This window comes from Leguminivora glycinivorella, chromosome 10 (genome assembly GCF_023078275.1).
Source record: "Leguminivora glycinivorella isolate SPB_JAAS2020 chromosome 10, LegGlyc_1.1, whole genome shotgun sequence".
Classification (NCBI taxonomy): Eukaryota; Metazoa; Arthropoda; class Insecta; order Lepidoptera; family Tortricidae; genus Leguminivora; species Leguminivora glycinivorella.
The window spans coordinates 9,903,992-9,931,822 of NC_062980.1; the positions used below are offsets into that span (position 1 = coordinate 9,903,992).

General features: G+C 36.8%; 2 protein-coding genes across 4 annotated transcripts; both read left to right on the forward strand.

Moving 5' to 3' along the window:
• On the forward strand, positions 1-27,751 carry LOC125230361. The gene is made up of 4 exons (XM_048135498.1): positions 1-428; positions 19,329-19,461; positions 25,579-26,696; positions 27,623-27,751. The coding sequence occupies exons 1-4, from the start codon at positions 183-185 to the stop codon at positions 27,749-27,751; spliced, it is 1,626 nt and encodes a 541-aa protein (XP_047991455.1). The 5' UTR covers positions 1-182.
• LOC125230527 (retrovirus-related Pol polyprotein from transposon TNT 1-94) lies at positions 3,703-6,477 on the forward strand. 3 transcript variants are annotated; one of them, XR_007177529.1, is made up of 3 exons: positions 3,703-4,901; positions 5,556-5,780; positions 6,296-6,477. XR_007177529.1 is itself a non-coding variant. In XM_048135707.1 (2 exons), the coding sequence occupies exons 1-2, from the start codon at positions 3,987-3,989 to the stop codon at positions 5,625-5,627; spliced, it is 987 nt and encodes a 328-aa protein (XP_047991664.1). In that variant the 5' UTR covers positions 3,703-3,986; the 3' UTR covers positions 5,628-6,077. The 3 variants fall into 3 exon arrangements, 2 of the variants coding, with proteins under 2 accessions (XP_047991664.1, XP_047991665.1); XM_048135707.1 differs by lacking the exon at positions 6,296-6,477 and having other exon boundaries at positions 5,556-6,077; XM_048135708.1 differs by lacking the exon at positions 6,296-6,477 and having other exon boundaries at positions 5,559-6,077.
• Positions 27,752-27,831: the final 80 nt, after the last annotated feature.

Below are 27,831 nucleotides of genomic sequence, written 5' to 3' on the forward strand. Positions count from 1 at the left end.
GCATGCGCGCCAGCGCTCCCCTAACGCCGCGAGCGACCGTCGCCGGCGCATCTAACTTCTAACAAATATTAGATTCGCGAAAGCTTCGTGCTTATGCTGACTTTGATAATGCCGCTGCGAACGGCTGAGTTTTTTGTTATCAATTTGACTTTTGAAAACAACGTAATGATCAGACTTTGAGTATGCCGTCTAAGGTGGTGCGCGTGACAAAGTTTCTGCTGGCGGCAGTGACTGTCTTCTTTTTTAGCTGGATGGTGTGTGTGAATGAATGGCACAATGGGGTGGCGTGGGGCGGGCGGCGCGGGCGCAGCGCCGCGTCCACCATGAGGACTATCGTGGCCTACTCGGAGGACAAGCAGGCGGAGATGGATCGACCCTCCCCCGTCACCTGCGACCGCCTTCCAGCATTCCCAGACATACCATATATTGTAAGCACTTATTCAATTTTCTAACATTAGAACTGTAAATAATTGGTCATAAATATTAAATTGATATGCACACAAACAAAACAGATGTCAAAAGCATTCATTAAAACAGCTAGTGCCTGAACAAACTCTAAAGATCGGACTGTTGTGTGTTCCCAAAAGTCTTTAGAAACAAGGAATGATAGTGAGAAGCGGTTAAGATGTGCACGCAAAATGGTGGTAATATTTCCTCAATAAGCAAGCAATGTCAGAGCAGCAAAGTCTAATTTATTTATGCACCTAATCTTGCTATGTACACGTCCTGTCTTCCTTCGCGAGACCCAAAACGGCATTTGTCATTGCGCGAAATTAAATTTACATTTCATCAACTTGAAGTTTTATATAGCAGAAATATAATTTAAAAAAATATACGAGTAGCACATTTCTGAGAAGCCGCAGAGAAGATGATTACATATATTTATGTAAGTATATCACATTTTTTTTGTAAAAGCTTGTGGTTAACCTATTTCTTTCCATTCGATGAAACCATATATCTACAAGCCATACGAACACGATCGCCATCAACCTTAAGCTAACCAGGTAAACCCCTAAGCAATTGCTCTCATGTGACCACTAATAATGACAAGAAGTAATTATTTATACATGCATCTCGATCAACCACTACACGTAAGTAATGTAAATAGTACATTACGATACAAGTGCGTAAAAAAGGAAGTCGTGTCGATTCAAAACACTCCCTTCGGTCGTCTTTTAATTTATCGCCACTCGTTTCGAATTTCCTTTTCGCACGTGTATCGTACGACGTTTTTCAGTACAGATGAGCTTCCGAAGTTTCGACCTGGCATATAATGAACCACTTCTCGCACTAGTGCGTAAAAAAAACACCATCTGTACTGAAATAGTACATTACGATACAAGTGCGTAAAAAAGGAAGTTCGAAACGAGTGGCGATAAATTAAAATCGACACGAGTTACGAATTTCCTTTTCGCACGTGTATCGTACGACGTTTTTCAGTACAGATGAGCCTCCGAAGTTTCGACCTGGCATATAATGAACCACTTCTCGCACTAGTGCGTAAAAAAAACAGCATCTGTACTGAAAAAAAGGTTATCGATATTACACGTCTTTTATTAGAAACATTCATTTAAAGCGTGGCGAATTCCGGGATAGGTGTACCTAACGCATGGAGGATGATGATTCAATGCCAATAAAAATAAAAACCGGCCAAGAGCGTGTCGGGCCACGCTCAGTGTAGGGTTCCGTAGTTTTCCGTATTTTTCTCAAAAACTACTGAACCTATCAAGTTCAAAATAATTTTCCTAGAAAGTCTTTATAAAGTTCTACTTTTGTGATTTTTTTCATATTTTTTAAACATATGGTTCAAAAGTTAGAGGCTTAGAGGGGGAAGGGACACACTTTTTTTCTTAAGAAAACAATATGTAGGTAGTATCTGATTAAGTATATTTTTTTGTTATAAAACCTTTAGGAGCGATTATTGCCGAAAATATTAATATTATCAAAAAACGATTTTAGTAAACCCTCATTCATTTTTAAATACCTATCCAACAATACATCACACGTTGGGGTTGGAATGAAAAAAAAAATCAGTTTCAACTTTACATGTAGGGGGGTACCCTAATAAAACATTTTTTCCACTTTTTATTTTGCCACTTTGTCGGTGTGATTGATATACATATTGGTACCAAGTTTCAGCTTTCTAGTGCTAACGGTCACTGAGATTATCCGCGGACGGACGGACGGACGGACAGACAGACATGGCGAAACTAAAAGGGTTCCTAGTTGACTACGGAACCCTAAAAAAACCTTGTACTACCTGCCAAAATTGTAGAAACTATGCAAGATTATTGATCTGCAAGAACAAAACAATTATACATAAATAAATTGAACTTAAGCACTATACTTTTTTATTTTAATTCAAACCAAATGGGGGTTTATAGGTTGCTTTACCAACACTAGAAGTGTTTAAAGTGCATCGACTTTATCTTATTAAACGTTATTGATGGTCATTCACACACAGCCGTACTCCATACTCGGGAAAACAAGTTCTATCGAGAAAATTGTGCTTAGGATTCAAACAACCTGTTTATATCTAGAACTGGAAGAAAAGATTACACCTGCAGTTTTCCCACAGAATATGTAAATTCTAAGTATATTAATGTGCAAAACTGATGAGAAAATCTTTACCTTGTCAAGACAAAATATTACGCATTGTATATTTAACAGTTAGTCGATTCCCACTCTGAGATTAAAACAATACTTTAATGAGTAATTTAGAAAAATAACGTTCCTTTATAATGTTCAGTTGCATTTTTAAACGTGCATAAAAGGCTTTAGAGAGAATTTATTCTTGTAATATTTAGTAAATTACGAACATACGTATTAGTAAAACGTAAGCCTTCTTGAGCTTACCGTGGGCCTCAGCCAATCTGTGTAAGAATTTCTTATAATATTTATTTATTTAAATTAAATTTTCGATTTCAAAAATCATTCCCATTCTGATGAGTTTGAATTGATGAATGATTAATAAGTACGGTACCTATATAAGTTAAAAATGTTTTTAACGTAGGCCGTAACGTACACTAGGTATTTACAGGCAGATTAAAGTTTAAAAAATGGCCAGTTTAAATAAAATCCGACGTTCCCCGACGTTGGCACAAGTTTATTAAGACTAAAGTATAACAAATTGGCAGAGATAAGAATCGGTCGGTATTGTCGGTAGGCACAGGCGGTCCTCCGCCCGCCGCCGCGTGGTGTCTTGCTTCCACTCATTTTTAGGGTTCTGTTGTTTAAAAACAATTATGAACCATGTTGAAATACTGGATCTGTGAGCTGTAGACCTCACAATATGCTTAGAAAACGTAAGAGTGAAAACACTTCGTTCGTTGAGTCATTTACAATTAAGACGATACAGGAGGGGTCAATTCTCTATACAAACGCTCTCGACTATTTCCTCCCTGGTTTTTGAAGATTAGAGCAATGATTTTTTTCAACACAGATTATTGTTATTTTTATCTGTCTCGGACCGTTTTGATATTTTTGTTTTTAAAGACGGTAGAGCCCATCAAAAATTTCCAACGGCCTTATTGATTGATTATGGCGCAAAAAAGGTGTGGTATTCAAAATTGTTAACAATTAGTCAAAAAAACTAAACGGTTCGACACAGATTATTTCATTCTTAGATCATCATCATCATATTAAACAGTCGAGAGCGGAACCTCGATTTTGAAGATTTTTTCGCAATATCTTTTTGTTGAAGATATGTAAACATAATTATAGTTTCCGAACGAACACCCGTCACTTAGTTCATCAATCCTGTCACTAGTGTCGCTACTGTCAATGCGAAATCGAAAATTGCTCTTATCATTGTTGTGAACTTTTAATTCGTATTAAAACTAATAATTAACTATTCTATTCGGCGTATTATTTCCTCAGGTTATGGGCCGTCCCATAAACGCAATATAGAACTGAGGTTAATTATCTGAGTTTCGTAAAAAAGTCAGTACAACTAGAAATACGTGGAATAATTTGTACCGGGAACAATGGCTACGTCTAACTTGCAAATTGAGAAATTAGCCGGTCGAGAAAACTACTCGACGTGGAGGTTCGCCGTCAAATCGTATTTGGAGCACGAGGATTTATGGGAATGTGTTGATCCGGGAAATCCAGTGGATTCCAAGAAAGACATCAAAGCCAAGTCCAAGATAATTTTATTAGTGGAGCCAATCAACTATGTTCACATTGAAACGGCAAAATCAGCTAAAGATGTGTGGTTTAGCTTGCAAAAAGCATTTGAGGACTCCGGGTTGTCAAGAAAAGTGGGATTGTTACGTGATTTAATCAACACATCGCTTGATAATTGTTCAAGTATCGAAGATTATGTGAATAAGATTATGGGCACTGCATACAAATTAAGAAATATAGACTTCAAAGTAGAAGACGAGTGGCTAGGCACACTCATGCTGGCAGGTTTACCCGATAATTACAAACCAATGATCATGGGTCTGGAAAGTTCCGGCGTTAAGATATCATCAGATTTTGTCAAGACTAAACTTTTGCAAGAAGTCAAAGGTTCGGAGTCGTCTGCGTTCTTGGCTAAAGGGAAGAGTACTTCTTATCAAAATCAAATTACAAAACCCAAAGGAAAAGGTCCGCGTTGTTTCAGCTGTAATCGGTATGGACATTTCAAGAATCAGTGTACAGCGAAGAAGCCGAACAATGTTCAACATGGTTTTTCAGCAGTTTTTTCAGCTTGCAGTCCTTCGATAAACAAGGATGATTGGTATGTTGATTCTGCTGCGACAATGCACATGACAAGGCGTTCAGACTGGATGTATGACTTCAAACCACCTCCGGTTGACAAGATAATGGTGGCAAACAAGGATTATGTCATAGTTGAGAAAATGGGTAATGTAAACATTCAAACAGGCTCATGTAAAGATGGTTGTCCTATCCAGGTGAGAAAAGTTTTATTTATTCCTGAGTTAGGTGCAAATCTGCTATCAGTCAGCCAATTAGCAAAAAGTGACTATACGGTAACATTCAATAAACGACAAGGCTGTTGTATTTATGATGCCAAAGAGAATCTCATAGCAACTGCACAAGCAATCAATGATTTGTATAGGCTCAATGTAGTAGGGGTCAGTGCATTTGCGGCAATTTGTGAAAAGAAGGCAGATATAGTTACCTGGCACAAGAGAATGGCACATTTAAACATGGCTGATGTGAAGAAGTTAGAGGTATGTGCTGAAGGCATAGATATCACCAACAAGCAGAGTGATACTGTATGCAAACCCTGTTGTGAAGCGAAACAAACAAGATTACCATTTCCGCGTTCTGGTTCTAGAGCAACTACATTACTAGAAATAGTTCATTCAGATCTATGTGGTCCGATGGAGGTACCATCAGCTGGTGGTGCTCGATATTTCATAACTTTCATAGATGACTATTCCCGCAAAGTGTATGTATATTTCCTTAAGAACAAAATGGATATCACAACAATTTTCAAGACTTTTAAAGAGGAAGTAGAAAATGAGTTAGGAAAAAGATAAAGATACTTAGAAGTGACAGAGGGACAGAATATTGTAATAAAGATTTTTCTGATTTTCTAGCAGCTTCCGGCATCAGACACCAGACCAGTGCACCGTACACTCATGAGCAGAACGGCCTTGCGGAGAGGATGATGAGAAGTCTGGTGGAGCGTGCAAGATGCATGCTTTTTGAGGCAAAGCTGAAAAAAAATCTGTGGGCTGAAGCAGTTGCCTGTGCTGCTTATGTCATCAACAGATCACCGTCACGAGTTTTGGATGAGGTAACACCATACGAGAAATGGACAGGTAAGAAACCTAACATTTCACACCTTAAGATATTTGGTACTAAGGCTATGGTACACATTCCAAAAGAAAAACGCCTAAAATGGGACCGCAAATCACAAGAATTAATTTTTGTAGGCTACTGTGAGAACACAAAGGGCTACAGGTTGCTAAATCCTACAAATGGAAAGACAGTGATTAGTAGGGATGTTATATTTATTGAGAATAGTAAGAATACTAAAAATATGACAGAGGAGCCTATTTCAGGGTCACAGGACCCCATTTCAGGGTCACAGATGGCCACAGTCTCTCTTAGTTCAGTTGAGCAGGCACAGGAGACTGGAGAGACAACAAATATTGATGAGAATGAAACTACATCAGATTCTGAAGCATCCTTTGACAGCTGTGTATTGGTGAATACTAATGATGAGACATATTATCCCAGCGGTAGTGACAGCAATGATAGCTTTGAAAGGCACATTACTTTGAGGTCTCATCAGAAACATTTTGCTCAAGGTAATAATTTCATGTGTGTTCAGATTTCAGATCCGCTGACTGTCGAAGAAGCTTTGGCAAGCGCTAATGCTCAACACTGGAAAGACGCTATGGATGAGGAGTATCGGTCCTTAATAGAGAATAATACATGGGAAATTACTACTCTACCGCCAGGCAAGCGTCCGATACCATGTAAGTGGGTCTTTAAAACCAAGACGGATGCAAATGGAGCAATAGTGAAGTACAAGGCACGGCTTGTTGTCAAAGGATGTTCTCAAAAACCAGGCATAGACTACACAGAAGTATACTCACCAGTTGTCAGGTACGCTTCTTTAAGATATTTGTTTGCATTAGCAGTTAAATATGACCTAGATATATGTCAGATGGATGCGGTGTCAGCCTTTCTCCAAGGCGACATAGAGGAGGAGATCTATATGAAGCTACCGCAGATGTATGGTGACAATAGTGAGAAAGTATGCCGGTTAAATAAATCACTGTACGGCTTAAAGCAGGCTAGCCGACAGTGGAACAAGAAGATTGATACAACGTTGAGAGAAATGGGACTGTCTCGTTCAAAGTTAGATCCTTGCATTTATTATAAGATAGTAGATAGCAGTAACATGTTTTTCCTGGCTATTTATGTTGATGACCTTGTGTTATTTACCAATAATCAGGAGACAAAGCGCTATTTTAAGGAGGAATTACATAAGAAATTTAAAATTAAAGACTTAGGTGATATTAACTATTGTCTTGGCATTCATGTGGAGAGAGATAGGGCCAAAGGTATCTTGTACTTAGACCAGAGAAAATATATACAAGAAGTGTTAAACAAATTTGGCATGTCTGATTGCAAAAGTGTACAAACACCAATGGATTTGAATACTAAGCTAACTGGAACTTCAGAAAATGCCGAAATTTTAGATAATGTGCCATATCAGGAGATAATTGGTTGTTTGTTGTACATATCACAAATTACTAGACCGGACATAAGTTTTGTTGTAAATATGTTGAGCAAGTATAACAAAAAACCAGAGATGCAGCACTGGGTTGCGCTGAAGCGTGTTATGCGCTATTTAAAAGGAAGTCTCGATTACAAGCTTAGCTATAAGCAAAATTGTGAAGAAGTCATGGCTCATGGATACTGCGATTCCGACTGGGCGAGTTCCGGAGACGACAGGCGTTCCTGTACTGGCTATGCATTTCTGTTCCAGGGAGGAACAATCAGCTGGAATTCTAGGCGTCAGCCTACTGTGGCGCTCTCTACAACTGAAGCCGAGTACATGTCTCTATCGTCGTGTGTACAGGAGGCAATGTGGCTTAAACAATTTCAAGAAAGTTTGTGGCCGCAACTGAAGGATGAGCCCTTAATAATTTATAGCGATAATCAGAGCTCCATAAAACTTTCAGGTACTGATGGATATCACTCAAGGACGAAGCACATAGATGTGAGGCACCATTTCGTCCGCGATAAGATACTCGAACGGGCTATTGAGGTGCGCTACGTGCAGACAGACCAGATGGTTGCTGACGCTCTGACCAAAGCGACGTCGCACACAAAACTAACCTACTGTTCTTCAAGGATGGGATTATGTTTAAGGGAGGATGTTGAAGATATGTAAACATAATTATAGTTTCCGAACGAACACCCGTCACTTAGTTCATCAATCCTGTCACTAGTGTCGCTACTGTCAATGCGAAATCGAAAATTGCTCTTATCATTGTTGTGAACTTTTAATTCGTATTAAAACTAATAATTAACTATTCTATTCGGCGTATTATTTCCTCACTTTTAACTGTAGGAACGCATATTATTTAAAATCTAAGTTCCTATAATAAAACTTATAATAAATTAAGTAAACCTATGGGCAATACTAATGTTAGAATCAACAATTTTATTTACATTTCTGCTTCGTGCTTTTGTTATAGGTAGCACAAAATAGGTACCCCAGATATGTTGCGTCTGCGATTTCCCATTTCGCGCTTAGCCGGTTTTTGTAATACGATAATCTTTGTGATTCTGGTCACGAACGCAGTATAAATCGAAATCAATATCTCCTGAGATATTGATTTGTAATAGAATATAGCCACCGGGTTATCGTGTTTGCGATTGCGGGCACTCTTCGGAGTCTTCGGCTGTCCAACGTCGTTTGAAGTCGTGAAACGTACGGTATTTGGGGAGGAATTGTTGCTAAAAATGTGACTTTCAGAAATTATCTTCGGTTCAATATCGCATACCAGTGGCAAATATGTAATTAGGTATAATTTTGTTAAATCAAATATTGACTTTATTTCAAAAAAAAAACATTAAAGAAAAAATTAAAAAGTGTTAAAGGTTTATAATTTTCCACGTTTATTTTTATTCATATTTGCCAATGGCAATATAGTATTATTTACAGTCAATTAAATCATATGCGGCACTTTAGGAAATATATTGCAGTGAATATTTTACAATACCTGAAATACATAGTGTAATAAAAAAATTACAAAATATTTTGCACGTAGGCAGTATGTACTTACCTTCTTCTGTCACTGTTAAATATGTATTTATACCTAAAGTTAATTAATTTGTTTACGAGTTTTAAAACATAAAATACCGGTTTTAAAATTAAACTCAATCCAATTTAAAAAGCCTTTATTATGAAGTTTCATAAAACGTTCACTCCAGCCAATCACTGTCTACTAAAATGATGTTTAGACCAAGATTTATGACCGCTTCGCAAAAACTGATTTGATAGCTTATAATTTTGGTAAATTCGTTTTAAAATTGGATCCCGTGGTAAATCAAGGCTGCTGAGGTCAAAGTTACCTTCCTACTAAAATTCGTATAATTTACTTTAGTAATCTATTTTAAATTGTTTATACCTAATCTGTTAACTTGGACTTCTTTTTGAATGGCTGGCTAGACAATAGACATTGCTCTAAATAGGAATGAATGGGTATAGAGGGGAGGCCTTTGCCCAGTGGTGAGACACAGAAGGCTCTAAATAATAATATACCTACTCATCAGTTATCTTATTTCGCGTAGTTTCATTCCCTTTTTACTTTGAATTAACGGAGATAACGAATTAATATATTATTCATTCGTTATTCAATGTCGAGCAAAGTTAAAAGCATTTAAATGTTTTCAAAAATAGACATTGCCTTATGTTAATTAATTAAGCAAACATAAGTTGGCCAAAGTCTTTGACATTTTAATTCTAAATAGAGATAAGTGATACTAGAAACATTGAAACTTTTTTTTTATATCTACTCCTTTTTGCCAGACTATACGTTTGTTATCGGTGTACCCTTGTTTTGCCGACAAACGTTTCATCGAATATCATTTCATCGACAGCAAATCATTGAAAGTTTTGTTCGAGTAAAATTGTTTCGAGTTATTTTGTTTCAACTACTATTTATTTGAAATTTCTTTAGTTATTATAAAGACTATTCAACGAATATTTCTTCATCGCTGATCGGCGATTCCAGGGTAAACCGTTTGTTATCTTTTCATAGTTTTACTCGGTGTATTAAGTTTTCTTTTCTGAATGTAGTCTCTGGAGCTAGTACGAAGCACGTATCGCGCCTCGGAGTGTTATTGGCGTTATTGCACTTCATTGCTGTTATTACTGTTTTACAAGTTTCCTTCGCAAATTATTACATGGAAAGGGCAGTAACTTACGATTAAATGACTTTATTTCTAGTAGTAGTTTACTTTAAACAAGCCTTTCGAGAAAGTAGTTTGTTTTTGCGATAGTGGTATCTTCGCATCGCGCTGCAGCGTCTAAATCTCAAGTGTCGAATTGTTAGAAAAAAACTTACTCATCTACGGATAAAACTTAATTTGAAAATTGTAGTAGGTGTAGGTGGAATAAAAAACGAGTTTTAAATATGTTTCAGGCAGACACAATCCATTAAAAAATATATCAAACAAAAAAAAAAACTGCAAATAACCCATATTTTTACCATTATTTTTTGGAATGTATAATGAAGGTTCTACATAGCAACATATCGATGTCACGTACCCAAAGTGCAAGGTTCGATTGGATCCCGGCACGTGTTCGTGTGTGCAACGCAATTGCATCTACATCTACGTGTGGCACTAAACTGCTCTGGGAAATTGAGCAAGAAATGTAAAAATAATATGAATTAACTTTTACCTGACCTTAATATACGAAGCAGCATTTATTAGTACGGCAGTGACAAATAAGTACCCATAGTACCCATACGGTCCGCAACATACGGTTGTAGGTCTTAATTTGACGTTCATAAGCGCACTGTAATATGCCTACATGAAAATAACTACTTTATACTTTATCATCATCCTCCTTGCGTTATCCCGGCATTTTGCCACGGCTCATGGGAGCCTGGGGTCCAGTTTGACAACTAATCCCAAGATTTGGCGTAGGCACTAGTTTTACGACAGTGACTGCCATCTGACCTTCCAACCCGAAGGGTAGCTAGACCTTATTGGAATTAGTCCGGTTTCCTCACGATGTTTTCCTTCACCGAAAAGCGACTGGCAAATATCAAATGTCATTTCGCACATAAATGAAAAACTCATTGGTGCGAGCCGGGGTTCGAACCCGCGACCTCCAGAACGAAAGTCGCGCGCACTTACCGCTAGGCTACCAGCGCTACTACTTTATACTTTATACAGTATGAAAAACAAAAATCGTACTCTTTAGACGCCTGCAAATCCAAAGATGTAACTGCCCATTTGGCACAACTTGCCTTGTCGCGTCTCTTTGTTCCCTGGATATACCTATTTTTGATCTATGCCCTGTACTCTTACCGCGTACTCTTACCAGTTGAACCGTTGGGATTTTTCTTTCCAATACACTTACTGATTGTAAGACCTCGCTTTTTTGTACGAAACCAGACGCGACAGCCTGTTTCGGCTCCTATTTCTACACTGTTTGCCTTTCGGGCATCTATTGCCTAGCCCTTACTATCCGTAAAAGTGTATTGGGAAAAAAATCACATATGATTCAGGTCGTTAATAACATGTGCCTAAATAAAGATTCTTTACTTACCTAAAGTTTGGCGCGATAACCCAAAATGAGTCCTTTACTTACCTAAAGTTTGGCGATTTTTTTCATTAAAGTAGTTACTGCTACGGTATATTGATTTATTCAACCATACTGAATAAATAAAATATATTAGGAGTAAAACAAAGGAAAAATATTGTTTTGTATAACAGCATTGTAGGTTATTTTATGATTGTCATAAATAACAGATTCTTTACTTACCTAAAGTTTGGCGCGATAACCCAAAATGAGTCCTCGGTTTGGTCTCCAACAAAATAACGCGACACTTTGCTCAATCCATATCACGCCAGCTTTCATCAATGCCGGAATCACGGAGATCTGCCTCCAGCTCCATTCTATCCGCCCAACGATTTTTAGGACGACCAAGAGGATACGGTAGCGAAAATGCTAAAATGGAAAGGAGCCCCCCTTTCAACTTGGGAATTTTAGTTAAATATATAAGTGTTATTAACTAGATTTATCGAAAAAAAATTGTCCATTAAGAACAACTCAGTCAAAAGATATTTCAAAAAAATCTTTAAAATCGAGGTTCCGCTCTCGACTCTTTCCTCCTTCAAAACTTAATCAATCGGAACGATATTTGAGAATCTGGATAACAATGAAATAATCTATGTCGGACCGTTTAGCTTTTTTGGTTAATTGTTACCAATCTTGAGTATCACACCTTTTTTTGCGCCACAATGAAAAAGGCCGTTTTTGGAAATTTTTGATTGGCTCTAGAGTCTTTAAAAAGCAGAATATCAAAAAAATCAAAACGGTCCGACACAGATAAAAATAATAACAATCTGTGTTGAAAAAATCATTGCTCTATCTTCAAAAACCAGGGAGGAAACAGTCGAGAGCGTTTGTATGGAGAATTGACCCCTACCGTATCGCCTTAAGCCCTCTTGAAACAAGATGGTCAAGCCAGCGGAGACGATGTCCCTTAGTCCCACCTGTTATATTCAGTTCGGCTACTAGATGTTCTCATAAACTGTACCTAATGTCTGGAAATGTGTCAGTATGTTGGCTAACTGTAGATGCGACTATTTAAATGGTATTGTCATGTTTATGGCAGTATTATGCGTCACGGGAAGTCTGGGGTCGCGCGCGTGACTTGAACTGTTTTGGAGGTAAAATAACGTGGTTTGAAACTTAAATGATGGAATTTCGAAACCATAATCCCCAAGTATACCGTGTATGAAGTGTGAGAAACTGTTTTTGATGGTTTCAAAGTAGGTAGTAGCAGTTTTAGTCTTGCTAGTAATATTACTACATTTTCAAAGTTAAAGCCATCAAATTGGTGACATCGACTTTAATTTCTTCGCACTGCTCTATTGCTTTTTTTTATATTAACTTGGCGTGGTTACGACCTTTAAATAGTCGTACGTATGATGACGTAATAAACCATAATTACTGCAAATCACTGCGCAGGATATTAGCTGTATTTTATAATATTTTACGATCATGAGAACATCTACTTCAGCTACTAATTGTAGCTTTATATCTAGTTAATATAAAGTTCAAAATCTTAAAACAATTATTGCAAATGGCCGTACCTTGCAAAGCCCGAGTTTCCGCTAATAAGGCCGCACATCCCTGCGATTGCTATCATTTCCGTTCGGCTTTCCTCTTCTAAGTTGTGGTACAGTCAAGGTAATAAATATGCACGCATATAAAGTTTCAAAATCATGTATACACTACTGTATTCCCACACATTAAGATACATGTATGTATACATGTTATTGGCACTATGCCCGTGTCCATATCTATTACTTATTTTGATTGTACTAAAAGGAACAATGTTTAATACTAGTCATTGGTACACCGTATACCACTAGTACTAAGGTTTAAGTTTACCAGTGAACTGTGTCAACGATGGTACGCTGGCTGCATAATTAATCTCTTATACGTGCTATAAAACAGCATATATACTTTAAATATGTCGTTGGAATTCTAATCTTTTTCGGTATTCCACGGCAGTAAAGGACTTGTCCTGTGGTTGTTTAATTTGAGTTTTATTTATGTATATGTTAAGAAAGTAAATAAGAAGCTTGTATTCTGATTTGTGTGATTAAGATTATTCTACGGACATCGAATGCGCAAAACAGCATTATTGTTCTAATCTAAAATAAAAATACGTACCTACCGAGGAACTTATTATCATTAAGATAGGTAACAACTATTATTTTAAATGCACAATTATTAGGCAAACTAATCCTAACCTCTGAAAAATCAGAGAGCCGATTTTACAGTTTCGTTATTAAAAGCTAAGTTCCTAAGAAAAACATGAGCATGAAAGCTAACACTTAGCTAAAGTCAAGTTAAGCTAAAATTTGTTAAAGTCAAACCTGGCTTAAGTTTCAACGACAAGCCCGTAGTTTTAAAACAAAACAAAAAACCAAAGGTTCCAAACCCAAACTCATCATCATCCTCCTTGCGTTATCCCAGAATTTTGCCACGGCTCATGGGAGCCCGGGGTCCGCTTTGACAACTAATCCCAAGATTTGGCGTAGGCAGTAGTTTTTACGAAAGCGACTGCCATCTGACCCGAAGGGTAAACTAGACCTTATTGGAATTAGTCCGGTTTCCTCACGATGTTTTCCTTCACCGAAAAGCGACTGGTAAATAACAAATGACATTTTCGCACGTAAATTCCGAAAAACTCATTGGTGCGAGCCGGGGTTCGAACCCGCGACCTCCAGAACGAAAGTCGCACGTACTTGCCGCTAGGCCACCAGCGCTTCAAACTCAAACCCAAACCCAAACTATTCCAAAGCCTATAGTTTTAAAATAAAAATACCGGCGTTGTCGTACACGTGCAACATACGAGTAACATATGTACGTATATTAGCGCCGTACGTGGCCAATTTGGAATCGAATTCGGCGGGCAATCATACTCGATTGTATGCAATGATTGTAGGTTTGTATTGGTACGTGATCGCCGCACCCTGTATTTTAGAAAAGTTTATACTGCTATTAACACTTTTGGGTTGTTAGTTCACACTAACAATCATTGTATTCAAAAATAGTTTTGTGTTATTTGTTTTTACTTTTTATTTTGGTATATATCATATGTTTCTGGTTTATGTTCACGCAACTTTGCACAGTCATGAATAGGGTCTTTATCATATTTCACAATTAACAGTATTATAAATAACATTAAAAACCATAAAAGTATGTAAATGTATGGAATTAGCATGTCATCTCGGTTGATTGTCATTCCTTGTAAAATATGAAACAGAGGTCGTAAAAGTCATAATTATAACAAATTGACAATTCAATTCCGAGTTTTATGCGAACGATATAATTTAGTTAAAAAAAGAATAATTTTAATAACCTGTCCGTCTGTCTGTCTGTCACATTACTAAATATCTTGTTTTTTATTTTTGTCTTACAAAAGCATCCAGCCAACTTATAGAGTGAAATGAAAGCGTGAACAATTTCTATAAACAAAAGCTAAAAAATAAGTACAATTGAACTAAGAACGCTGCAGAATTGATTACCTCTGCCGATACAATCTGTTTGTGTAACGAACTATACTCCGCTTAGATCCTGTACGAGGCTCAAATGATTTATGGACATTTCTTTCCCGATGGCTGATATGCCTTCTCGGCATAGAAAGGCTTAGCTTAGTCTAAGCACATGCCCCGTAGCAGAATGGCATTTCTGCGACGCCGAACGCCGCAGAAATGCAGTCTGGCTCTGTCCCGCCAATATGCAAGAGCGATAGAGATAGATTGCGTTTCTGCGGCGTTTGGCGTCGCAGAAATGTCATTCGGCTACGGGGCCTGGTGTCTACACCGGACTCCCACTCAGGATATTGATAGGTACACCCACGTTCTAAGCCTTAATTGATTTAAAGCGTTGCACGTTGGGTCTGGATTGCCATATTTACTATGCGACTTAGTGTTTAGGTTTCTCTTGTACTTTCCTAGTTTAGTTGCTACTGAGAGTAATGAGTACTAAATATGGTTTGCATGCTTTCGTTTTGTGTTAGATCCTCATTAGAGTTAAAACTTTAGTATACTTTTAAGTAACGGAATTAAACAATGAGTAGGTAGATAACGCTCATAGCTAACGCGAAGACAATCTTATTTACTAAGATTGGTTATTACCAGGGAGCGTACTTTTCATGCCGATGACATTAATCTGACGTCACGCTCCGTATAGGGTGATCCCAAATAGTTTTATTGTAAATTATTAATCATTAGTCGTCAATCATTTTAATCGTGTACAAATTACTTCAAATACAGTAGTCCATTTACATGTGGCATAAATAATACCTACTTGAAATGTGAAACGTGAATAAAATTATTTGATTTGTTTTTATAAATTAATTTAATTAAATAGTATTGATAACAACACATTACAATAAAGACGTAGAAAAGAGAATTTCTCTCTAACGTAAAGCACACCATCCTTCTTGCATTCATTACCATGCAAAGAAATTCATAACTTAAAATGATTACTAATGATTAATAATTAACAATAAAACAATTTGTGATCACCCTATATGGAGCGTGACGTCAAATTGATGTCATCGGCACGAAAAGTACGCTCCCTGGTTATTACATAATAAAGGACAAAAGTACATAACAAAAAATCCACAAATATGTTAAAACATGCGTATAAAAGAAAGAGAAAAGAAGAAGACGATCACACAACATGAATTTATTTTCTGTTTAAGTACCTAAATTTCAAGTCGGCTCCTTTCAGAGAAATGTATATGCCATTAGTATTTATGCAGCACTTAAAACATTAAAGGAGATTTAGTAGTATTAGAACCGCAGATGGTTATTGATGGTGTAGGAAGAGCCAAAGGTTGTAAAGCTCTGATTTAAAGCGTTCGGGCGAGGCATGCAGCATGCCGGTATCTCGCGTGCAATTTGCATACGCTGGTTCGCGTTGGTTACTTGTACGCGAGGATGCAGTTGTTGGTAACCAGTTTAGCGTGAGCTCGAGTCTGATGAAAGATTTCAGATAAGAAAATTATATAAGTAGTTCTTTTTATAAATTTATTTCATTTTCAAGTCACTTTTGTCTTTTAGGTATTAGTAAACGCGACAAATTTTGACGTACATTTTTTTTTAAACTTTTTTTCACTAAAATATTCTTATTTTACATTTTCTCTAGGTACTTATTTTATTCTTAAAGAAATACGAAAAAAGGTCTAGAATTCAGTTCTGTCCTTTGTATTTTTTTTATAGGATGTTACTTTCAATCTTCAGTCATTGTCGATAAATAAGTGTCATCTACTGGGCATTATGGTGTCGAGCACTAGTACTTTTACCTTACCTAAGTTTACAATACTTGAACTTTTGAAAATATGCTCTACTATACTCCGTTTTTTTAGGATTAGAAAAGTCGTGCGATTTTTAGGAAAATAATTTAAAAGTTAACATGCTTGACTCTTTTTTTAACCATAACATTGACAACTTATTTCCAAGTTATCTTATTAATATTTTCTAGAGATGACTGAAATATTTAATTAAACTTAGGTAAAATCAACCGTTATTAACTTATTTTAAAATCTAAGCTTAAAAAAACGGACTATAAGCTATCAAAAACTTTGAACTCGGAAAGTAAACTGAACAATATCGAAGTCAATTGGAAGCGCGTTCGCTACATTCCCACGGAGAAGTTGGGCCCTACGCGGAAACTTAGACCCGCGCCCGCGCAGCTTCGCCAGATGAAAATAATTACTTACCAACTCGTATTGTATATTAATGCTTGTTTCGGACATTTATACCTGTTATATGCAGAGAAATGTTTGAAAACATGCGAAAACATTTTTGACCAAGCTGAAATGGAGAACTTCGCTGACGCTCAGTCAATTATTTTTAAAAGTCATAGTAGTAGTCGGGTTGCCAAATTTGATACATTTTAAAAGGACTGCCGAACAGATTAATTGTGCGAGTATAATTTTATAGTCATGGATTGTTTAGTCTTGACTGTTTCCTCTTTCAAAACATAACCTATCGGAACAAAATTAGAGAATCTGTATAACCATTTTTGAGAATCTTTGTAAATGAAAATATTCAGAGCATGGAAAAATTCATTCCTCCTGCTGTGTCATAAAACTATTCATAAACTCATTTTAATTAAATCATAATGAACCTAAATCCTGTTTTGCGAAAGAATAATTCAGGGGCAATTTACGTCGTGCGAACAAATTGTACCGTCAATTATAATACAAGCAAAAAATCTTAATGTACGAGGCAAAACAAAAAAAAACAAATACCGGCTGGATACGCCGAAAATTGCGTGATGTCATGCAATTAATTTTTCTTTCCACTTTATTCGACCATTTTATACTGGCCTTAAGACGCTACAGGAGCGAAAATGCTAAAATGGAAAGGAGCCCCCTTTCAATTTGGGAGTTTTAGTTAAATATACTAGTGTTATTAACTAGATTTATCGACAAATAATTGTCCTTTCAGAACAACTCAGTTAAAAGATATTACGAAAAAATCTTTAAAATCGAGGTTCCGCTCTCGACTTTTGAGAAGTTTGAGACGAAATTTGAGAATCTGAATAACTATGAAATAATCTGTGTCGGACCGTTTAGCTTTTTGGGTCAATTGTTACCAATTTTGAATACCGCACCTTTTTTTGCGCAATAATCAATAAGGCCGTTTTTGGAGATTTTTGGATCTAGCGTCTTTAAAAATAAGAATACCAAAAAAATCAAAACGGTCCGACACAGATAAAAATAACAACCATCTGTGTTAGAAGAATCATTGCTCTATCTTCAAAAATCAGGGAGGAAATAGTCGAGAGCGTTTGTATGGAGAACTGACCCCTCCTGTATCGTCTTAAACGGCCAATTCAAACGTACATCGACATGAACTATATCCAAAACAAGTCATTCGGTCATTCACCGTGCGTCTCGCGCGCTAATACAGCAATGCAGCAAGCAAACACGAGTGAAAGGCATGATATCCAAATGAGATCCTTCAGATGTCCTATTGATATGAGCAGTTAGAATTGGCCTGTTATGCATGCAATTTTAATTGATATGTAGGATTTTTTTTTATGAAAGCATCCTTTCAAGAGGTCTTAACTCTGGTACCGGGAGACGAGTACCGTATAATTGCCAATTATGTTTTATTAAATTGCCGTCGGTGCCAATTATTGCAATTGACAATTGGCACTCAGAATGTGTAAATTAAAACTTGTTTCAAAATCTCTTCCTCTCGCTCGCAGTTATGGGAAAACGGTAGGATTTTCGATTGTTATTCTATAAACATGAATAAACATGTGCTCATCTCCACTTCAAAAATCACGTCAATTCGTTTGCCGTGAAAGACGGACAAACAAACACACACTTTGCCATTTATAATATTAGTATGGATGTACCATAATATATTACTCGTACACTCACGGACTTTAATTGTTGAGCCATTCAGATGCCACAATAATTTTGTCATGTCATAGTTAAACTATGACGTGTCTAGTATAAAATGGGCTAAAAGTGGATCAACAATTAGTCCGTCACCGTATACCTACACGTCATATAAATACGGTTTTATAACCTTAATAATATTACAGTACATTACATTATTACAGTACAGTATTTGTTAGTAGTTAGTTAGGTTATAAGTTAAGTAGTTAGTTGGAAGGTTATATTCGACGACCGGTCTGGCTCAGTCGGTAGTGACCCTGCTTGCTAAGCCGCAGTCCTGGGTTCGAATCCCGGTAAGGGCATTTATTTGTGTGATGAGCACAGATATTTGTTCCTGAGTCATGGATGTTTTCTATGTATATAAATAATAAATAAATAAATAAAATTGGCTAAGTTTGGGGCTAAGTTGATGAGTAGGGTGTCCCCAATAAAAATAAAAATGAAACGTACAATAAATTACACATTTTAAGTAATAATCTAACAATGTGACCTGTTTGACATCTTTCCTTATATGATATAATTATTCGGTATTGTAATTGTTCATGTTTGAGATAGAATGTAGATATTGATGATGCAAAAGCGGTCTATTTGTTGATCCTACTTGAATAAATGAATTTTTATCTTTATCTCTAATGATTTGACCATGCATTTTCATTTCAGAATCGAACTTGGAGCCGCAACAGCAAAGAAAACACGTGGCAGAAAGTGGAAGGCACCGGAGTATCACTGTACGCGGCCTTTTACGACCAGCGAGCAGCGCAGCCCTATGTGCGGATACTTGCGTCCTTTCAAGGTAGCTACTCACTTATCTTTATTTCTTTCAAGTCTTAGGCTAGGCTATTTATAATACGAATATAAAAGTAAAATACAAAACCATAAAAAACATATAAATAAAACCTAACCTAGGCTGCCGCCAGCAGCGGGGCAGGGCCCAAGCTGCCGGTGGTTAGGGCTGCAGAGAGAGGAACCGTCGGACTATTCGCGCTGTGTCCAAGATCACCGCCTTCTGCATCTGACCCTTGATCCAGCCACCTAGCGAGAGTCTCTTGAGATGTTGGGCGCTTATTAACTATTACTACCTATTCATTCATTCATTCATATCATTTATTGCATACACATGTGTTTACAATAGGTGTTTTTATAGATTAGGTCACAACATGCACCCGTCAGGGTATAGCAACATAGACCTACTCTTTAATATCAGATATATTTTATTAAAAAAAAACAAGCATTTTCATATATAACGAATAACTGATCAAAGACCTTTCTCAATGCTGAAATCGAACCATAATAACAATTAAAACCACATTAAAATCGCTCGGTCATCCGGGTCACAAAGACAACACATCGATTTTTTTCCTTATAGAGCTGCCTTATAGAGCGTTTTTGCCTTACTAGCTTTTTCCCGCGGCTTCGCTACTACTAAGAGTAAATCTTATTTAAACGTTGAACTTTGGACCCCCATTTCATCCCCTTAGGATGTGAATTTTGAAAAATCCTTTCTTAGTGCTCCTCTACACATGATAAGGAACCTACGTGCCAAATTTGGAATCTCTAGGACTAGCGGTTTCGGCTCTGCGTTGATATGTCAGTCAGTCAGTCAGTTAGTTTCTTCTTTTATATATAGAAAGTATCGTGGAATATGTGGGGCCCCATACATTATGTGGCTCTTCTCTTTCCGCACAAATATTTAATTCATAAGGACTTTGGCTACCTCTAAGAACATTATGTGTTTAGCACGACTAAACTCATGACAAGGATTTTGTTGTGAAATGATTCATCATCAAAATAAGTAAGTGTCCAATTTTTTTGTTGATTTATATCCATATTTATGACATTTACTTTGTATCTTTGTTAAACAGCCCTGTGTAAATAAAAGATACGTACAGTCACCGGCAATAACGTACAATAAATAAAGCTGCATAAATATCTGACACACTCCTTATCCATACTAATATTATAAATGGGAAAGTGTGTGTGTCTGTTTGTTTGTCCGTCTTTCACGGCAAAACGGAACGACGAATTGACGTAATTTTTTAGGTGGAGATCACAAACTACTAAGAAGATACTACGGTGGAGATAGTTGAAGGGATGGAGAGTGATATAGGCTACTTTTTGTCTCTTTCTAACGCGAGCGAAGCCGCAGGCAAAAGCTAGTGTCTCTATAAATAAGATTGTGTCGGATATTTTTGCCGCTTTCTTTTTGTGTGATATTGCCGGTTACTGATATGCCGATAATACCCATAAGTATCTAACAATCGGCAAACTATTAGCGAGTTTCGTACAAAACCCAATTCTATATTACGAGAGTAATCCCCTCATAAATTGTATCTATTTTGAACATTATATTTTTTAAAGTGGCACAGTTCAATGACCTCTGTCAAACTAGAAATGACCACTAAGCGTCCTTGAGGTATTTGTTGTAACATGTTTATACATTAATTATAATTTAACAATGTAAAACCAGTATTAATCATTTAAATTAGACCATAAAAATGTTAGCCTGATACTCGATTCTATTACAATGATTAAGCGAGTAGGTAACATAATTATGTTTTTTTTTTCTTTTTTTCATAAGGCTCGTTATCATACCAAGGTGCCGTAGTTGACAGGCGTTGTCGCAGTAAAACTATCGCCAGTTGAATGACGCAACAAAGTTTTTCACAAACTTGCAATATTAAAAAGAAAACAAATAAGTCCACCGGTGGCCGAGCCGAATCGAACACGGGTCTTCTTACCCGACTAACGCCATTAAGTACCACTAGACCACCCAGTCTCCACAGTAACTGTCGAAACATTTCTGGTACACATATGTCATGTCATCTTTGACCAGTTGTAAAGGCGATGTGTAATTGTACTATGTACATAATTGTGTGCTTGCATCTGCTATACAAAAAATATATTTGTACCTTAGTTGTAATACCTACATAGGTACTTGATTACAGGCCACGCTTCATTTCCTGCCTCCTAAAACCCAGACTCATTTTTGCAACTTTATTGAATATTTTTTTTTTCAGTACAGATGGTGTTTTTTTACGCACTAGTGCGAGAAGTGGTTCATTACATGTCAGGTCGAAACTTCGGAGTGCCATCTGTACTGAAAAACGTCGTATGATACACGTGCGAAAAGGAAATTCGTAACTAGTGGCGATTAAAAACACTCCCTTCGGTTGTGTTTTAATTTATCGCCACTCGTTTCGAACTTCCTTTTTTCGCCCTTGTATCGTAATGTACTATTTCGAACTTTAATTCCATGCATTGTAGTTTAATAAATAAGCCGGACTTAGGAGTATACTATTTTATATATCTACTCATATTTTAATTAAGTACCTAATTAGATACTACAGGAAATTATAGCATCGAAGGGATTTTAATATTCCTAGAAAGCAAAAAGATGTAAGTAAGTAAGTAAAATACAGATAATAATAAATAAAAAAGATATACAGAATAATAAAACTTTAACTGTTGAGCAATTATATCGCTACACATGCTCCATACTTGTCCGGAGACTTAATTGAAACGAATGCCTATTTAACCATGAATAAATGAATAATGCATAACTTTGCAGCACACTTGCCGTTTTCCACCATTGCTTTGTTTTACCATTATAACGACCGAACGCGTATATGAATAAAGAGTCTACATATTCTGCGTAATTATGTAATCACCTGTTTATCATGAAGGTGCTGTTGGTGACAATTTTACACAACTTGTTCTGACATAATTTTCTAGCTATATAATTATAAGTAATTAAGTATTTATTTATACATTGAGAATGGACTCTTGGACATGTCGAACGGCATTCAAATAAAAATTCATGTGTTAAATCGTGAAATCCAAGGAAAAAATGACGTAATTAATTAGAAAAATCACTTTTTATACATATCTTGGTCACACTGTATGGAAATCGCAATTTTGATGTTCATCACTTCACTTTCAACATGGGGCATTAGGATAATTTCGAATCACAGTAATTGTCGGGTAATTTCGAAAGGGGAATCTTCATATGATGAAAATAATGGTAGTTTTTATACGGTTTTCGAAATTAGATGACTTTCGAAATTACCCTAATGCACTTAGTATAAAACATAGTCGCTTCCCGCTGTCTGTCCCTATGCAGTATGCATAGATTTATAAAACCACGAAACGGATTTCGATGCGATTTTTTATAGGGTTTCCGTTTTAAATGTTACGAGTATGTTCAATAACTTTGATGTCTGTTTTATAAGAGTAATATAGTTATATCTCATAAAAATCTCAAGACCATCCAAATAAAAATATAAAGAGATAATTGCAGTCGTAATGTAAACACTGCCTTTAAACAGCTAAACGTCAGGAAAGAAAATAATTAAAAGTAAATTCAGCAATTATGCGCACGCGTTGCCCCGGGCTCTCCACAATTACTTCCCAAGAGATGGAATATTGCACACATACTTTAAAAAGGCTACGAGAAATCTGCGGTCTTATTCGCAAATTAGCAGTTTATGCATCAAATAATGCGACGTTTTAACCAACTCTAAGGGCGAGCAAAGTGTTCTTGCATACCGCCTATACCATAACTTTTTCTGCAATATGGAATCATTTACTTTATTATAAAAGAAAATTAAGAAACAAACACAACAAGTATTCGTTATATGCGATATTATCCGTTTCCATAGTTTATTTCCAGCGCTAAAAAGTTTGCATTTTGTTCATGATTAAAATACATTGTTTCATAAATGTTTAACTCTTATGTTGTAAGTATATAAAAATTTATGGTTGAAAATTTAACCCCAGGCCCGCAGCAGGGTAAAATAAAGCGTGTAAACAAGCACTATCGAGATAAAGTCTTAAATAATGTGTTCCCTGAACATGTTCACAATCTACACTAATAAAGACATCGGCGAAATCTCCACGGTTGATAACAGGACGCCATAATTATTTCTGCCGAGATACTACGGTCACGGGAGCTTAGTATTGGGTTTTTACTGAAAACGTCAGACTTTTTTTAATAAAACATACGATCACTTATTTTAACTGTTTTTTGGAGGTATTTTAAAGAGTTACAAAGGTACAAAGTACCTGCATGTTTTAACTTAGTTCATTTAGATTTTCAAATAACGAAGTAACTAAATGTAATCAAATATGTAATTCTAAATAAAAAACAACATATATGTACATATACATAATAGGTAAATCCATAGCAATGAAACTATTTCTGTGCATGGCAGTTTCAACAGCTATAAACATCGCAGACGCATAATAAAATCTTGCAAAAACGTTTAGTACCCGCCTAATTTGTTTTTATAACTTAATAACTACTAAGCCCGATGTTAATGTAAACACTACTTAAAAACTAGTTCTGCCCTCGTAACGTTCGTGTCTGCAATGCACTCAATGACTGCCGATCTCATTAAAATCTGTTGCCGCTAAGTGCTCATTTAAATCTCAATAAACGTCCTTTAATTTTATCGAAGCTCTTAAAAAGGTCAGGGAATCTGCTACAATTTAAATAGTGCTCGAAACAGGGCAATAGTATTTGCGTAAGTTGAATATCTTGAGCCGACATACCCTTGCCGTACCAAAAGAAAAGAGCATCAAAGACGAGTTGTTGTAAATTCATATTAACAGACAAAAGTTGCAAGATTCGATTTGAAATGCTAAAGCTGTAGACTTGATGCTTTATTCTTCTGGGAGTATATAGTTTACTGTTTGTTCAAGTGAGTAAAATGCATCTGTATAGGGAACAAAGTGTCGAGTAAAAGTGCGAATACACGACACAGCACGCGGCGAGCGCGATAAGCGCGCGGTCATTTGTCAGCGCGGACGGCGCGCCGTGTACATTCCTCCCGAGATAACCGCCACTCGTTTATTGAAAGACAAGTCTCTCCCATTCTGATGACCATTTTTAGCAGATCGGAACGATTAATAAAGTTTCAATTTCATTAACCGGAGGGATGTCTATTAATATTACTTGTACCTATCAATAAGTGTTCAGTTGAAGATGTTATAAATGCTATAGGGAAATTCTGCATTGGCAACCATGTTATGAATGATTGTAGAACATGCTACTTCATCAAAGTACTAGTTTATTTTATTTTAAGATTTCTGATTATACAGAAGTATTTCCACTCGTTGTAACACCATAATTACTTCTAAAGTTACACTTTACACTGTTTATAATCAGTGTAATCCAGTAACTAGCTAGTTAACTAAATCACTTGGTTTGCTACTGGAATTTTCACTGCAGCCTCTGCACGCACTCGTTATGTTTAGTTTTAGATAACATCCCAGGTCTGAGTTATGAGCCTTAACTAGCAGCGACAAGCGACACGTACCTGATGTATGTGAAAAGTAAATGATTCACACAAAAAAAACCGGGAACGGTCTAAAAATTTGTGACATTTCTAGGTGGTCTATAATTATTATTCAGTTTCCTGATAAAGCTAACCTGAAATTTAATAAAGATAAAAACTATTTGTATCCTAGCTAAATGTGAGCCCTAAATTCTTAAATTTCTGGAGTTTAGGTACTGTCATTGTTCCTTTGTTATTAGTGTTATTACTGACATTTTCAGGTTGAGTAAAAGAAAGAGACAATTCTATAGACAAAATTGATTTGTAATATTTTCTATTCGTCCCGAGTGGCAGGCATCCAGTCCTGTCGGAAAAGGCAGCAATTGAAGCACCGTTGTAATGACAGTTCCTTGAAAGCACCGCTTTGCCTTTTGCCTTAGGAAATGACTCGGCTCGACTAAATCACTATTATATCAGTAAGAGCTTTCTCAATAGGAAATAAATAATAGCATACTATTTACCGCTCTGATACCGTAATGTTTCCGCTATGAATTTATTTATGCGGAGGCTCTTTGGTTTGTTAAAGATAAATTTATTTTATAATGACAATTGAGATCTTGTTCATTTGTTCGCAGGTCGCAACATTTTGACAGAGTTGCCATTATTCTGCCAAACACGTTCATTGAACTCCGAAGAATCTGTAGAAGTGGTGGCAGCCAAACCGTTGGAAATTTGGTGGCACGAATGGGACTCGACGACGTCTGAGATTGAAACACCTTTGTTGTTGTCATGTCCTCTGACGGAAGCCCTGAATGGCCCTTCAACGGTATCCATCGTGACGCAGCCGTGTGATGACCCCACCAACGCGTTTGCTTTGAAATCTTATTCCAGAGATATGAATTACAAGAGAACTTTTACAATTTGTGTAAAGGATATGAAATTCGAAAATGATGTATCACAAAATCTAGTCGAATGGATAGAAACGAATAAGATACTTGGCGTAGACATGATCGATATGTACATAGACAGCATCACTAAGGAATGTGAAAATATTCTGTTTTATTATAGAGATCTAGGTTATGTTAGATTATTCCAAGTTCCTATTAAACATAAGCTAGAGAGGTCATTATGGCAGCGCAGAAGAGACCACATAATAACTTACAATGATTGCTTGTATCGGAATATACGAGAATCTGAATACATTATCCCGTTAGATGTTGATGAAATAGTATTACCGAAAGAAGTATTAACATGGCCAGAACTGCTTAGCCGGCTGAGTATTCGTGGCTGGGATCCATCGCAATACTCAGCTATTATGATACAAAATGCATTTTTCTTTGACTTCATGCAAGGACTTAATAAATATAAAGCTAAGAAGTTAAGTTATAATAATAGTAAAATATATATTAAGCGAGATGATGTGCGGATAAAGGATGCTGAATATTTAGAAGAAATAGAATTGATTGACTATGAAAATAGGATAGACAATGAAGTCATAGATATTAAGGATACCGACAAGGAGTTGTATGATATGTATAAAGAAAAGTGTGGGAAAGAATTGGTGGTCCCAAAATTAGTGCGGCACATAGTGAGGTCAGCAGTTATTAGTCCTAAAGGTTCGTACAGCAAGAGTTTTATGCTGACGAGGAAAGTGCTGACTGCCTTCAACCATTACCCTTTGGCCAGTCTTGGCTCGGCTGGCTTCCTCGGCTGGTCGGCGCCATTCAGTGAAGTGCAGCTCAACCATTACAAGGTAATTTATATTATTTAGATATTATTACTATGCTAGCCACTGATCGCGAACTTCACAGACGCTTGCCATGTATGTGATCAAAATAATTTCCTTTTCGAGCAGTCGTGCAATTACAGGTAACTGTAAACAGTTTAGTAAATTAACGGTTAAAATATTTAATCTCAGAATTATATCGAATGAAAGTACTGCGAAACCCATGACACGGCAGACACGGTTGACGTCTGCCGGTAGAGCACGACTCGTGGTTATCTGTTGCACGCCTTCTAAAATACGACCTCAGAAAGCCATTTATTAAATTTGTCACGGAATCCCTTTCCCCGTCTATTCGCGTGGTTCGTTTCTCATTGTAACTGAACTACTATTACAATAAACTTAACGAGTTCTAGCCTCTGGACTACAGATACTTCCTTATTATTTTTAAATTCTACGTACGTATGTCTGGGGTTGCAAATTTAGAAATAAGCAGATTAATCCAAAGGGCTGCCAAACTTTTCCGTACTACGACGGGATATTTCCTTGTTCATTAATAATCCATAAATTCGTATCTATAATTTCCTACAATGTTCTTAACATTTAGGAGGGGAGTTGTCACAAATTTCACATTTTTTCGAAGCTTTTATCAGCGTTAGCGATCAAATCCATACAACAATAAGATTAAAACCGTAAAAAACACAACCAAAACTGATTAAGGGCCAGTTGCACCAACCACATTTGACAGACACAGTCATCATCGTCACGCAGCTGACGTCCATAGAACTTCCCATACAATGAAATTTAACGAACGCTTTAACGGTGACAGACGTAACAGTGTAAAATTCAAAATTAGAACCCTCATCGTGCCTTCATTTTCAAAATGTCCTCCTTTTAATTTACGGATTTGTCATTGTCATTTTATTACCTAGTAATTACAACCGTTGCATTTGCAGGAGTCGTGCAACACGACGGTGGTGGCGGAGTGCGCGCGCTACGGCCGCCGCGCCCGCGTCGACACCGCGGCGCTGCGCCTCGGCGAGCTACTCACGCGCGCCCTCACCCGTCACTGTCCTCCACAATAAACACTTACACACATCACATGCGTTTCATTTTTGTACAAACTTTAATATATTCAATTCAATTAGTAACCCCTTTTTACCCT

What these genes read in the sequence shown, in the direction of transcription:
- LOC125230361 (XM_048135498.1), top strand. Translation starts at nt 183, where the DNA reads ATGCCGTCTAAGGTGGTGCGCGTGACAAAGTTTCTGCTGGCGGCAGTG. An exon ending in GATACTTGCGTCCTTTCAAG is followed by an intron (nt 19,462 to 25,578) that starts GTAGCTACTCAC and finishes ATTTGTTCGCAG; the next exon opens with GTCGCAACATTTTGACAGAG. An exon ending in TGCAGCTCAACCATTACAAG is followed by an intron (nt 26,697 to 27,622) that starts GTAATTTATATT and finishes TTGCATTTGCAG; the next exon opens with GAGTCGTGCAACACGACGGT.
- LOC125230527 (XM_048135707.1), top strand. Translation starts at nt 3,987, where the DNA reads ATGGCTACGTCTAACTTGCAAATTGAGAAATTAGCCGGTCGAGAAAAC. An exon ending in AAGATGGTTGTCCTATCCAG is followed by an intron (nt 4,902 to 5,555) that starts GTGAGAAAAGTT and finishes CTGATTTTCTAG; the next exon opens with CAGCTTCCGGCATCAGACAC.